General features: G+C 42.0%; 1 protein-coding gene across 6 annotated transcripts in view; it reads right to left on the bottom strand.

Moving 5' to 3' along the window:
- Positions 1–13,450, bottom strand: part of PCED1A (PC-esterase domain containing 1A) — a 405,386-nt gene that overhangs the window by 4,524 nt on the left and 387,412 nt on the right. For 2 of the 6 annotated variants that reach the window (XM_070756848.1, XM_070756842.1), the window contains exons 2-7: positions 5,599–5,715; positions 4,852–4,931; positions 3,909–4,141; positions 3,105–3,255; positions 1,514–1,760; positions 115–252 (exon numbers count right to left, since the gene is read on the bottom strand). In XM_070756848.1, coding sequence (XP_070612949.1) covers positions 115–252; positions 1,514–1,760; positions 3,105–3,255; positions 3,909–4,141; positions 4,852–4,931; positions 5,599–5,671 — 922 coding nt within the window. In that variant the 5' untranslated portion in view covers positions 5,672–5,715. Of the gene's footprint in view, positions 1–114; positions 253–1,513; positions 1,761–3,104; positions 3,256–3,908; positions 4,142–4,851; positions 4,932–5,598; positions 5,716–8,172; positions 8,315–10,153; positions 10,267–13,450 lie in introns of those variants that run through there. The other 4 variants (XM_070756846.1, XM_070756844.1, XM_070756847.1 and 1 more) reach the window with 4 other exon arrangements.

The following is a 13,450-nucleotide window of genomic DNA, read 5'->3' on the forward strand; positions in this document are numbered from 1 at the left end:
CAAGCCGGAGGCTCTAGAAGCACCCCGTAGCCGGATGGTGACCTCCAGCCCTCTAGAACCCCGTCGCGTGGTCTCCTCCTCCTCCCGTGGCCCTCTCCAGCCCAGGATACTTGCGTTCGTGGTAGAGCCATCCGGGTGTTGGTGTGGGGCATTCCGGAAAGCCATTGGCATCTTCGTAGTCTCTTCCGAAACTTTGGCCGGGTCCTATAATCTCCTCGGGGGTGGCTAGGAGTCCGATGGTCTTTCTTTCTTCTGATGGGAGGGGAGGACGATTCACTATTTATTTGAACACGGATTCATTCACCCGTCTTGGATTTAATTGACCGTATTTTGGGGGGGAGTATAAGATGCATCTTAGTTTTGGGAGAGGAAAACAAGGGGGGAAAAATATCTGCCTCTCCCTCCCAGCAATTTGCCTCCTAGCATCCAGCACAGACGATATACACTGTTGGCAGTGCTGGAGGAGAAAGACTGTCATTCTGGGTGATCTCTGAGCTTGATAGTTTTCCTGCAGACGTTTCATGGCCCAACTAAGTAACATCATCAGTGCTAGAAGGAAGGGAGGTTTGTAGAAAGGAGGAGGAAAAGGAAGAAGAAGAAGAACAACAACAACAACAACAACAAGAAGAACAAGAAGAAGAAGAAGAAGAAGAACGTGGAAGAAGAAGAAGAAGGTGGGAGAAGAAGAAGAAGAAGAAGAAGAACAACAACAACAACAACAACAACAACAAGAAAAACAAGAAGGTGGAAGAACAAGAAGGAAGAAGAAGAACAAGAAAAAGAACAAGAAGAAGAAGAACAAGAACAAGTAGAACAAGAACAAGAAGAACAAGAAGGTGGAAGAAGAAGAAGAACAAGAAGTACAGGGACAAGAACAAGAAGAACAAGAAGGTGGAAGAAGAAGGTGGAAGAAGAAGAACAAGAAGAGAAGGAGGAGGAAGAGTGAGAGAGAGAAGAAGAGGAAGGAGGAGGAGAAAGACAACTTTGTTGTTCTTGGTGTTCTCTGAGCTTGGGAGTTTCCTTGCAGACGTTTCACTACCAAGCTAGGTAACATCATCCATGTTACTATAGTATAGACTAGAAACTAGTAGACGAGTGGTTCTCAACCTGGGGTTTGAACGACCATTTCACAGGGGTTGCCTAAGACCCTGGGAAAAGACAAATTTCCCATGCTTCTATTCTGGTGCCTTGGAACATCTTTTTACAATCCGACCAATCGGGCCTTGACCGTGGGGGTGTCCCTCTGACCTTCCTGCCAATCAGCTTAAAGCTCCGTTGGGAGAATCGGTGCTTGATTTATGGTTGGGGTCCACCACAACATGGGAACCACTGAGTAGACGTTGAGAGAGAAAGAGGTCTCTCTCTCCATTGTGGTCGTTGGCCTCACCAGAACTCTCCGCTGTTTACTCCAAGGGAATCCACCATTGGGATTCTGGAGATCAGAAGTGGTCCCTCATGAATTCCAGAGAAGCCAGAGGAATGGGTCGACGGGGGCCCTTCGATCTATACTCACCCCCCCAAGGGTCCTTCTCTGGGATCACCACCCCCCAGGCGTCGGCCAGATGGGTCAGGAGGAGGTTGGTGATCCGGCGATGCACCACGTTGTTCCAGTGGATGCCGTCCTTGATGCGGTTGCCCATGTCGAAGCGGAAGTGGAAGTGGAGGTCCACCACGTCAAAGAGATGGAGGGCAGCCAGTGTGGCCCCATAGAAGTTGCCTTCAATGATGTCCTGTCGGAGAGTCTGGCTCAGGTGCTGCAGCTGGGAGGAGACAGCAGACAATCATGGGCAAAACAACAACAACAACAACAACAACAATAATAACAATAATAATATATTAGATTTGTATGCTGCTCCTTTCCGAAGCCTCGGAGAGGATAATAATAATAATACCGTAAATAATAATAATAAATAATAATAATAATTATAATAATTATTATTATTTATTAGATTTGTATGCCACCTCTCTCCAAAGATTTGGAGCGGATAATAATAATAATAATAATAATAATAATAATAATAATAATAATAATATATTAGATTTGTATGCTGCTCCTTTCTGAAGCCTCGGAGAGGATAATAATAATAATAATAATAATAATAATAATAATAATAATAATAATACTGTAATAATAATAATAATAAATTATTATTATTATTATTATTATTATTATTTATTAGATTTGTATGCCACCCCTCTCCAAAGATTTGGAGCGGATAATAATAATAATAATAATAATAATAATAATAATAATATATTAGATTTGTATGCTGCTCCTTTCTGAAGCCTCGGAGAGGATAATAATAATAATAATAATAATAATAATAATAATAATAATAATACCGTAATAATAATAATAATAAATTATTATTATTATTATTATTATTATTAATTATTATTATTATTATTTATTAGATTTGTATGCCACCCCTCTCCAAAGATTCGGAGCGGATAATAATAATGATAATAATAATAATAACAGCAACAACAACAACACAATAATAACAACATCATCAACAACAACAGAGTTGGAAGGGACCTTGGTAGTCTTCTAGTCCAATCCCCTGCATAGACAGGAAAGTGAACACAAGAACAAGGGGGCACAATCTGAGGTTAGTTGGGGGAAAGATCAGAAGCAACGTGCGAAAATATTATTTGACTGAAAGAGTAGTAGATGCTTGGAACAAACTTCCAGTGGATGTGGTTGGTAAATCCACAATCACTGAATTGAAACAGGTCTGGGGTAAACATATATCCATCCTAAGAAAAAAAAAGAGGAAATAGTATAAGGGCAGACTAGATGGACCATGAGGTCTTTTTCTGCCATCAATCTTCTATGTTTCTATGTTTCTAAATCACCCCTCCCAAGTTCCCATCAACATCAGGCCTTCTGCAGATGGCATAGCAAGATGTTAATTTCTCACCAATTTCTGCACCCGCTTGATACCAGGTGCCCTTAACCAGGTTACTAACCCTTGCAGAAAACCCTAAGGAGCAACGGGAACAAACCACGATCCCGGAACAGCCCCGCCAATGCTGATGTTGTCTACCCTTCAGACACCACTTTGAATACAAGGACCAGACTGGGGAATTTCTACTCCTACCTCTGGTATAAGGAAGCCGCCTCTGATCCTGGACCCTAAGGGCATGGTCATGTTCCAGATGATCAAACAGGGAGGTGGAACCGCAGCGTCCAACTTGTTGAAGGCTGTCACCAAGTTCTTGCGGTATTCCATCATGGAAGACGAGCCGTATCTGCTCCGGGAGAAAGACACACACAAAAATAACCAGGATCGGTTGAGTACCAACCTTTATAACCTCTCTATAAATAAACCATGCTAATGGCCAATATCTATTCTATTCTATTCTATTCCATTCTCGATTCTATTCTATTTTATTCTATTCTATTTTATTCTATTCTAACGAAAAGAACCAGGGAAGACATGATACCAATCTTCCAATATCTCAGGGGTTCCCACAAAGAAGAGGGGGTGAAATTATTCCCCAAAGCACTGAAGTTAGAACAAGAAGCAATGGGTGGAAACCAATCAAGGAGAGAAGAAACCTAGAAATAATGAGAAATTTCCTGACAGTTTGAGCGGTTGGTCAGTGGAACAGCTTGCCACCAGAAGTCATGGGTGTTCCATCATCGGAGGTTTTTAAGAAGAGTAATGTTAAACAGTCACTAAATGGATCTGCTTTAAGTCGAGGACTGCCTGTAGTTAATTTCTGGTTTACAAGTCACATTACAGCTTGACGTGAACAAACCAGCATCCACAATGTAAGTCAAGAGGGTGTCCAATCATGGCCACTTTTAAGACTTGTCGACTTCAACTTGGCTGAGGGATTCTGGGAGTTGAAGTCCACAAGTCTTAAACGCTGCCAAGGATGGGGATCCCCTGCAATACCTGGAAAGATCCCAAACGCAAGAATTGATGATCAAAACATCCGGTTGCGGGCCAGCCACGAAATCACGCAGGATGCTTTCAAAATAATCCGAATAGATCCGGGTCAGGAAGTAGAAGCGGACGAGGTGGTAACGCGTTCGATACTGGCGCACCTCCCGATAACGGGTTCCGTTGTGTAGGCCGTCCAGCACGCCCCCTTCAATTAAGTGGTCGTTTTCAAAACTTAATTCCCCCTGGAGGGAGAAAGAGAGAGAGAGAGAGAGAAGGTTGTCACTGTGCTACTTTTTTGCACCCCGGAGGGTTCAGGAAAGCTTCCTGAAGCTCCGGAGTGCAAAAAACAGCACTACGGGCAAACCGGAAGTTCAGAAAATGCACTTCCGGTTTGCCCATTGTGCTGTTTTTGGCACTCCAGGACTTCTGGAAGCTTTCCTGAACCCTCCACAGGGCAAAAAAATAGCACAACGGGCAAACAGGAAGTTCAGAAAATGCACTTCCGGTTTGCCCGTTGTGCTGGGTTTTTTGCACTCCAGAGCTTCAGGAAGCTTCCCTGAACCCTCCAGAGGGCAAAAAACAGCACAACGGCAAACAGGAAGTGTGTTTTCTTGAACTTCCGGTTTTGCCCGTTGGGGGATTTTTTTTGCCTCCGGGGCTTCAGCGAAGGACGAAATGGCCTTTTCCCAAGGCCAAAAATCAGCTGGAACTGAAACATGGTAAAGTCTCGCGTGTCCTCCGATATGGCTCCATGCTGGAGTGGGGGGGGGGGGGTTTGGGCCGCCCCGAGTCTATGGAAATAGGTGGCATACAAATCCAATAAATTATTATTATTATTATTATTATATGACCTCCCAAGGTCCTCTCCAACACTGTTAATCTATATCTGTAGCCCCCCACCCCACCCCAAACAGCTGTTACCTGCAGCGGGAGACCTCAATGGCCGATTTACCTTAGACTTCATTTGGGACGAAGTGAGTAAAGAATTATTCTGGAGCAACTGGATGAGATCCTTGTAGACCGATCGCTGGACTGGAGAAAGAGAGAAGAGGATTGCAGCTCGTCCCGCCACCCCATTTATGATGGGCAGGGGGTCTGCCCATTTGCAAGAGCCCTTATGTCAAAGTTCTCTTATGTTATGTATGTTATAAGCAGTGTGTCGTCACTGAATTTCTCACTGCGGAGAAAAAAAAACTGTTGGGAACATTCACAAACGTTTGTGTACAGTTTATGGAGAATTTGCAGTCAACAGAAATACGGTTAGTCGCTGGGTGAGGCCATTACAGTGCAGAAATGGCTTCTTGACCAGAACAAGGAGTGGTACCAACAGGGCATACACGCCCGTGTGTCTCACTGGAGGAAGGCCATAGAACGGGATGGAGATTACGTGGAAAAATAGGGAGCGTAGAAGAAACATCCTTCTTTCTTGTGTGTAAGTTTCATTGTGTTCAATAAATAATTGTTGAAGAAAAAGAAACATGGGTGCATTACTTTCTGGGCGGCCCTCGTAGATCTGACCCCAGGCTTCCCCTTCTGATGCCGTTGGACCTGAAGGAGTCCCAAACCCATAATGAGCAACTGGCCCTTTTCCCATGGCTGTGGTGGAAGCTGTGGTCCGAGATATGGATAGGCACCAAGTCTAGTTGTGATGCCTTAAAAAAAAAAATCTTGGCGCTCTCCCGCCTTTCAAAGTACTTACTTGAGTCCCCTAAGATGACCACAAACTTGTTGTGCAGCAGCTGACGGACCTCCGTGGAATTCAAGCGGAGCATCTCAGAGGAGTGACGTGGTTTTCGGCACCCGGGGAATTTAGGATCTGCAAGAGAAGGCAACCCATTCTCAAAGGGATTGTCCCCAAGTCCCAAAGCTGATTGTCTTCCTCAACCACAACACAAATTGTGTAAAGAAATGTGCAGAGTGACCCCCGAGTTATCAAGGATATACATTCACAAAGGAAACGTGGTTAAGTAAATCCCTGTGGTTGTTTAAGCAAATCACAGGTTTATTTATTTATTAATTTGTATGCCGCCCCTCTCCGTAGACTCGGGGCGGCTAACAACAACAATAAAACAGCATATGACAAATCTAATATTTAAAATAATTTAAAAACTCTTATTAAAAATCAAACATACAAACAAACATACCATGCATAAATTGTAAAGGCCTAGGGAGAAAGGAATATCTCAATTCCCCCATGCCTGACGACAGTGGTGGGTTTTAAGAAGCTTACGAAAGGCGAGGAGGGTGGGGGTAATTGTAATCTCTGGGGGGAGCCGGTTCCAGAGTGTTGGGGCCGCCACAGAGAAGGCTCTTCCCTGGGTCCTGCCAAATGACATTGTTTAGTCGACAGGACCCGGAGAAGGCCAACTCTGTGGGACCTAACTGGTCGCTGGGATTCGTGTGGCAGAAGATATCTTCTTTAAAACTTCCATGGTTGGAGCATTCACAACTTCTGGTGGCAAGCTGTTCCACGGTTTAATTGTGCTGTCAGGAAATCCCTCCTTATTTCTAAATCGCTTCTCTTCTTGATTAGTTTGCACCCATTGCTTCTTGTCGCCAAGAAGCAATGGGTGACTTGTAAACCAGAAATTAACTACAGTCAGTCAGATCCCCAAACTTGGTCAATTTAAGCCTGGTGGACTTCAACTCCCAGAGTTCTCCAGCCAGCAGAGCCATCTTAAAGTTGACAAGTTTGGGGATCCCTGTGATGGATGGATGGATGGATGGATGGATGGATAATATAGATGTTACATAGGTAGAAGATAGTGGATAGAAGGTAAAAAATGATAGGTAGGTAGATAGATGGGTGGATGGATGGATGATATAGATTATAGATACTGTAGATAGAAGATAGTATATAAAAGATGATAGATAGATAGATAGATAGATAGATAGATAGATAGATAGATAGATAGATAATATAGATGATATTTAATTAATTCATTCATTCATTAATTCAGCTTCTATTTCACCCAATCCTGAAGGACTCAGATAGATAGAAGATAGAAGGTGATAGGTAAATAGATAGATGATAGATAGATGGATGGGTGGGTGGGTGGGAGGGTGCATAGATAATAAAGATTAGATAGAAGATAGATAGAATATGATAATAGGTAAATAGATAGATGATAGATAGACAGACAGACAGACAGACAGACAGACAGACAATGGATAGAGGGATGATAGACAGACAGACAGATAGATAGATAGATAGATAGATAGATAGATAGATAGATAGATAGATAGATAATGGATAGATGGATGATAGACAGACAGACAGACAGACAGACAGATAGATAGATAATGGATAGATAGATGGATGAGAGAGAGAGAAAGAGAGAGAGAATGTATCAACAAAAATACGCTACCAGTCAGGGAACAGAGACCACTTGGAGATCAAGTAACAGAGGTTTATTGCATACGGTTCAGGAGGTAACAAAGAGCATTTGAACAAGTCCTGGGTTGTTTTTCAGGGTTCTTATACATTTCCAAAGAGGTACAAAAAACACACACAACGATATGAGCCAATCATTTTGATTGCAGTCAGCGTTTCCTGATACCGAAAAGAAACCAGGTCATACAACAGAGAAGGAGGATTTGTGACAACAGAAGAGGAACCTGCGGTTAAGCATGTGGGAATATGTGTGAAGAAGCTATGTGCCTAGAGAGCAGGTGGCTGACCTATCTATACACCATCAAAACAGGCCCTTTTCCTGTCTTCAGGCCCCTTTGGGTTTCACACAGATGTGTTCCACAGGAAACTAAGCATAGACTGTAAGCGCACGGTGCACATTTGTACCCTATGTGTCAAGCACAGCCATGTACAGTATGTAGGGCATAGGTCAAGGCCTGAGGGCTGCAGTTGGCCCTGCAGTGAATAGGGTTGCATGTCAGGATAGATAGATAGATAGATAGATAGATAGATAGATAGATAGATAGATAGATAGATAGATAGATAGATAAAGTTTTGAAGTGTTGGAAAACTACAGGACATGAAATTGATTTTGACAGAACTAAATTAATTTCCAAAACAGAACACTACAGCAAAAGAATAATCATGGAAGCCATTGAGATAGAAAAACATCCCAAAATACGAACAAGTGGGATGATACCTCCCGCCTACCAGACATCTGGAAACCAGCCTCAAACGTATCCCAGCCATAGAAACTGAAACCAGACTCAGAACACACATTGCAAAACAATCAAGTAGCCTGCAAGCTCCAACTACTCAGGATATCACACCTAATCTACAACCATTAACTAATCAGCATACCTCAGGTACATCAACGACCCCAGATATTACCCCACTGACTCACCAGGAAGTTTCTACACAGCAGGCAATTGCTGAGCATCAAACCACACCCAGCCACCAGTATTTATAGAAGGAAGGCAGCTCAGGTCTCGCTGTGTTCGCCCTAGAACAAGGACAGAAACACCAGCCTGAAGATGACGAGTGGGACCTCATCAAAACGTCGCCAGAAATCTCCAAATCCTACACGGGAAGAAACCCGAATATACCAAGACCATCATATATATATATATGTAGATTGTTCTGAGTTCGGGTTTTGCCCCGTGTAATATTTTGAGTGTCATACCATGCATACATTTTTTATAAGCTTAGGGGAAGGGAATATCTCAGTTCCCCATGCCTGACGACAGAGGTGGGTTTTAAGGAGCTTACGAAAGGCAAGGAGGGTGGGGGCAACTCTGATCTCTGGGGGGGAGCTGGTTCCAGAGGGCCGGGGCCGCCACAGAGAAGGCTCTTCCCCTGGGTCCCGCCAAACGGCATTGTTTAGTCAATGGGACCCGGAGAAGGCCAACTCTGTGGGACCTAACTGGTCGCTGGGATTCATGCGGCAGAAGGCGGTCCCGGAGATAATCTGGTCCGATGCCATGAAAGGCGTCAATATCAATACACACATACCTTTAAAAACAATCACTGTTAAATCTAATCAGTAAAACATTAGAATGCGCAAAAATGACAAAGGTGACACTAGAGTTATAAGACAAAAACAGAATTCTAAAAAAACTGGGACAGATGGTACAATTGACTAAACCAAAAATAATATCAAAAATTATAATAAATGCCCAATACAAATTATAAACAATCAAAAACAATAATAATTGGTTTGTTATTCCACGATTCAGAAAAATGATGAAGGGATATATGGGGTCTTACAAGTCCTAAAGCCAACAACTCCAAATAAATAGACAAATCGTTGTTAAAACAAAACACAGCTAGTAAGAGAATGAAAGGAAGCATTAAAACTACTTAAATACAAACATGAAGATAAATAGAAAGTAACTTATTTAAACATTTGATTGTAAAAGGAAACTATATATGTACTTAGGATATTTATCTGACATTACAAATAGGCAGTAGGAAACGATCCTCGATGGTTGACATGTGTTAAATGTTTTGTATTCAAATATTTGATACTGATTTGTATATGTACTCAATTTTATGTGTGTGTTGGTTATTTATTTATTAGATTTGTTGGTTATGTGGTGCGTTTGTCTTTTATATACACTGCTCAAAAAAAAAAGGAACACTTAAAAAACAGAATATAACTTCAAGTAAATCAAACTTCTATAAAATCAAACTTCCAGGGGAAGCAACAGTGATTGACAGTCAATTTCACAGGCTGTTGTGCAAATAGGATAGTTGTGCAAATGAAATACTCAATGAGAATATTTCATTCATTCAGATCTAGGATGTGTTCTTTGAGTGTTCCCTTTATTTTTTTTGAGCAGTGTATATATATATTTAATAAAGATTTTTTTAAAAAAAAAATACACATACCTTAAGATATATCAGTAACGTGCATATGCATACATTTTTAATTCAATCAAGCAGTCAAAAATCAAACTTATTTTGCACCTATTTGCAACTCTTATCCATCAGTCTGTTTTCCTTCTTTCCGTTACACGCCCTTCTCTCCATCTCCTAACTTTTTACTCCTTCTCTCCTTCTACTTTACTCCTCCTCATTTCTACTTCCTCTTTGCCTCTCCCTGAGAGCTTGCCATCCTAGCTTATCTCGTATTTAACAATTTAACAACAAATTTTTAAAACTAGCAATCTAAAATTATTTTTGTTCTATCGTTTCTATGTATATAATAACTCTAATCTAAGTGGATGTCACATATACCCAGAGATAATCTACTCTAACCCCTGGTCCCATAAAAAGTAAAAACTAAAAATACCAATTTTAAATCCCCAAACCATGATTGAAACAGAGTTCTTGTAACTACCTGCAACCGGTGGCACATGAAAGGGCTCCTCAACAGTAGCTCCTGGTCCCACCCACCCTGGAGCTACAGCTGGTGGCCTTTATAGACTTCCACCTCCCACCCTCCACTCCCCCATCCCATTATCCTGGATGCCAAAAGGTTGCAGCTGTGGGTCCAGCTGTCAATTAAACCAGGGTCGGTTGGGGTTAACCCCTTCCAGCCCCTGCAGCATCTCTGCAGCTTGGAAAAGCTCCAACCTTATCAGCCACTTGGCCACCACTAACCGTGGGAGGAATGGAAGGGTTGAGGGAAGGGAGGTAGAGAAGGGAGGAGGGAGGTCACAGGGACTAGGAACCTCAAAGATAAGCAAATCGCCTTTTAAACTCTGGTTAGAGTAGAGTAGAGCAGACAGTAAAAGATAGAAGTAAAAACGAGGAATGGAGTGGAATGGAATGGAATATAGAATGGATAGGATGGGATGGAGTATTCATTTTTATTTATTTTATTCTGCCTAGAAAGCTTAGAACTACGGCGCCTAAAACACGATTTAAGTATTGCCCACAAGATCATATGCTGCAACGTCCTTCCGGTCAACGACTACTTCAGCTTCAACCGCAACAACACAAGAGCACGCAACAGATTCAAACTTAATATTAACCGCTCCAAACTTGACTGTAAAAAACGTGACGAGTTGTCGAAGCGTGGAACTCATTGCCGGACTCAATTGTGTCAACCCCTAACCCCCAACATTTCTCCCTTAGACTCTCCACAATTGACCTCTCCAGGTTCCTAAGAGGCCAGTAAGGGGCGTACATAAGTGCACTGGTGTGCCTTTCGTCCCCTGTCCAATTGTCTTTCCTTTCTTTCACCTATCATATATATTCTCTTCCTCTCAAATATTTTCTCTTCTATTTTACATATTATCTTTATATATATTACTCAATGTCTATTCTCTTCCATATGTACTGTGTATTGGACAAAGAATAAATAAAATAAAATAAATAAACATTATTGTTTTGTCAAGTACATATTGGTGGTATACAAAGATGCAACAATATTTATATACATGATTCTAGTAAAATACAAACATTAGGACAGGGGACAGAAGGCACGCTGGTGCACTTATGCACGCCCCTTACTGACCTCTTAGGAATAGGGAGAGGTCAACGGTGGAGAGTCTAAGGGTAACGTTTTTGGGGTGAGTTGATGATACTACTGGTGGGGAGTTCCATGCGTCAACTACTCAGTTACTAAACTTGTATTTCCTGCGGTCCAGTTCGGAGCGGTTTACTTTAAGTTTGTATCAGTTGTGTGCTCGTGCGTTGTTGTGGTTGAAGCTGAAGTCGTTAACAGGAAGGTCGTTGTAGCAGATGATTCTATGGGCTAAGCTTAGGTCGTGTTGAAGGTAATGTAGTTCTAAGCTTTCTAAACCTAGAGAGAGAGAGAGAGAGAGAGAGAGAGATTAGATAGATAGATGAGAGAGAGAGAGAGAGAGAGAGAGAGAGAGAGATGGGTGAGTGGGTGGGAGGATGGATGGATGGATAGATTAGATTAGATGGATGAATGCATAGATTAGATAGATGGATAGAGAGATTAGATAGATAGATAGAGAGAGAGAGAGAGAGAGAGAGAGATTAGATAGATGATGGATGGATGGATGGATGGATGGATGGATGGATGGATGGATGGAGAGATTAGATAGATGGATAGAGGATAGACAGACAGACAGACATGGGTTAAATGTTGGAGGGATGTGAACACAAGAACAAGGGGACACGATCTGATGTTAGTTGGGAGAAAGATCAAAAGCAACATGAGAAAATATTATTTGATTGAAAGAGTAGTAGATCCTTGGAACAAACTTCCAGCAGACGTGGTTGTTAAATCCACAGTAACTGAACTTAAACATGCCTGGGATAAACATAGATCCATCCTAAGATAAAACACAGGAAATAGTATAAGGGCAGACTAGATGGACCATGAGGTCTTTTTCTGCCGTCAGTCTTCTATGTTTCTATGTATGTAGTTAAGATTGTTTAAATGGAAAAAGAATGCTAAATATTTTCCATTGGCATCCTTCGGTCTCGAAAGACCATGGTATCTTGCTCTGGATTCCTTAAGCATTTATTAGATAAGAAAGTTTAATATACATATATTGTTAGGCATTGATGTTGTGTGTTTTTTAAATTCAGGTTGTTTTATTTTAAGCTGGAGAAAAATTAAAAATAAAATATCCCTCCCAAAAAAGAGATATCAGATATATGGCCAAGTTGGGAGAAAAACCTTTGAAGGCAAGTTTAAACATAAAATACATTTGATAAGCGGGTAAGGGGCGGAAGTGAAGTGAACAATGTGTTGTGGGGTTTTTTTTTTGCAATCTCATTTTTCTCACGCCGAACGTCCTTGAATCCGGTTTGGCTGCTAAGGGACCCGCTTTGCAGAACGAGCAAGAGTTCTGGGAGCATCAGAAGGTCCAGATTTTAAAAAATGCATTTTAAAGTCCTGGAGGTGGTCCAAGGGTCCCCTTGTGGGATGCTCAAAGGGCTTTGATCTGCCGCCACTCTTCCTCCTCGCAATTGCCCATCACACAGGCTTCATCAAAGAATAGGGATCCCCTCAGGGAGATCCAGGGAGGCGCCGGATTCCCTCAATAAATCCCCCAGGGAGGAGATCTACGAGGGCAATCTTCCTTTCCGAATTTCACACAAGGAAGAAAGCTCTGGGGAGGAGCCCCTCCATCTTTTAAACAGAATTGGAAAGGGACCCTGGAGGTCCTCTAGTCCAACCCGCTACTCAGGCAGGAGATCCTATGCCGTTCCAGACACATGGGTTATGCAATGTGCTTTGAGTATTCTGAGTAGAGACAGGTTACAAGCAGTGTGCCACAAGGGTCTGTTCTGGGTCCTATTCTTTTTAATATGTTATGATTGACATAGGGGAAGGTCTGGTAGGGAAGGTTTGCCTATTTGCCAATGACTCTAAAGTGTGCAATAGGGTTGATATTCCTGGAGGGGTCTGTAATATGGCAAATGATTTAGCTTTACTAGATAAATGGTCAAAGCAATGGAAACTGCAGTTTAATGTTTCCAAATGTAAAATAATGCACTTGGGGAAAAGGAATCCTCAATCTGAGTATTGTATTGGCAGTTCTGTGTTAGCAAAAACTTCAGAAGAAAAGGATTTAGGGGTCGTGATTTCTGACAGTCTCAAAACAGGTGAGCAGTGTGGTCGGGCAGTAGGAAAAGCAAGTAGGATGCTTGGCTGCATAGCTAGAGGTATAACAAGCAGGAAGAGGGAGATTGGGATCCCCTTATATAG

Source organism: Erythrolamprus reginae, chromosome 7 (genome assembly GCF_031021105.1).
Source record: "Erythrolamprus reginae isolate rEryReg1 chromosome 7, rEryReg1.hap1, whole genome shotgun sequence".
In the NCBI taxonomy this organism is placed as follows: Eukaryota; Metazoa; Chordata; class Lepidosauria; order Squamata; family Dipsadidae; genus Erythrolamprus; species Erythrolamprus reginae.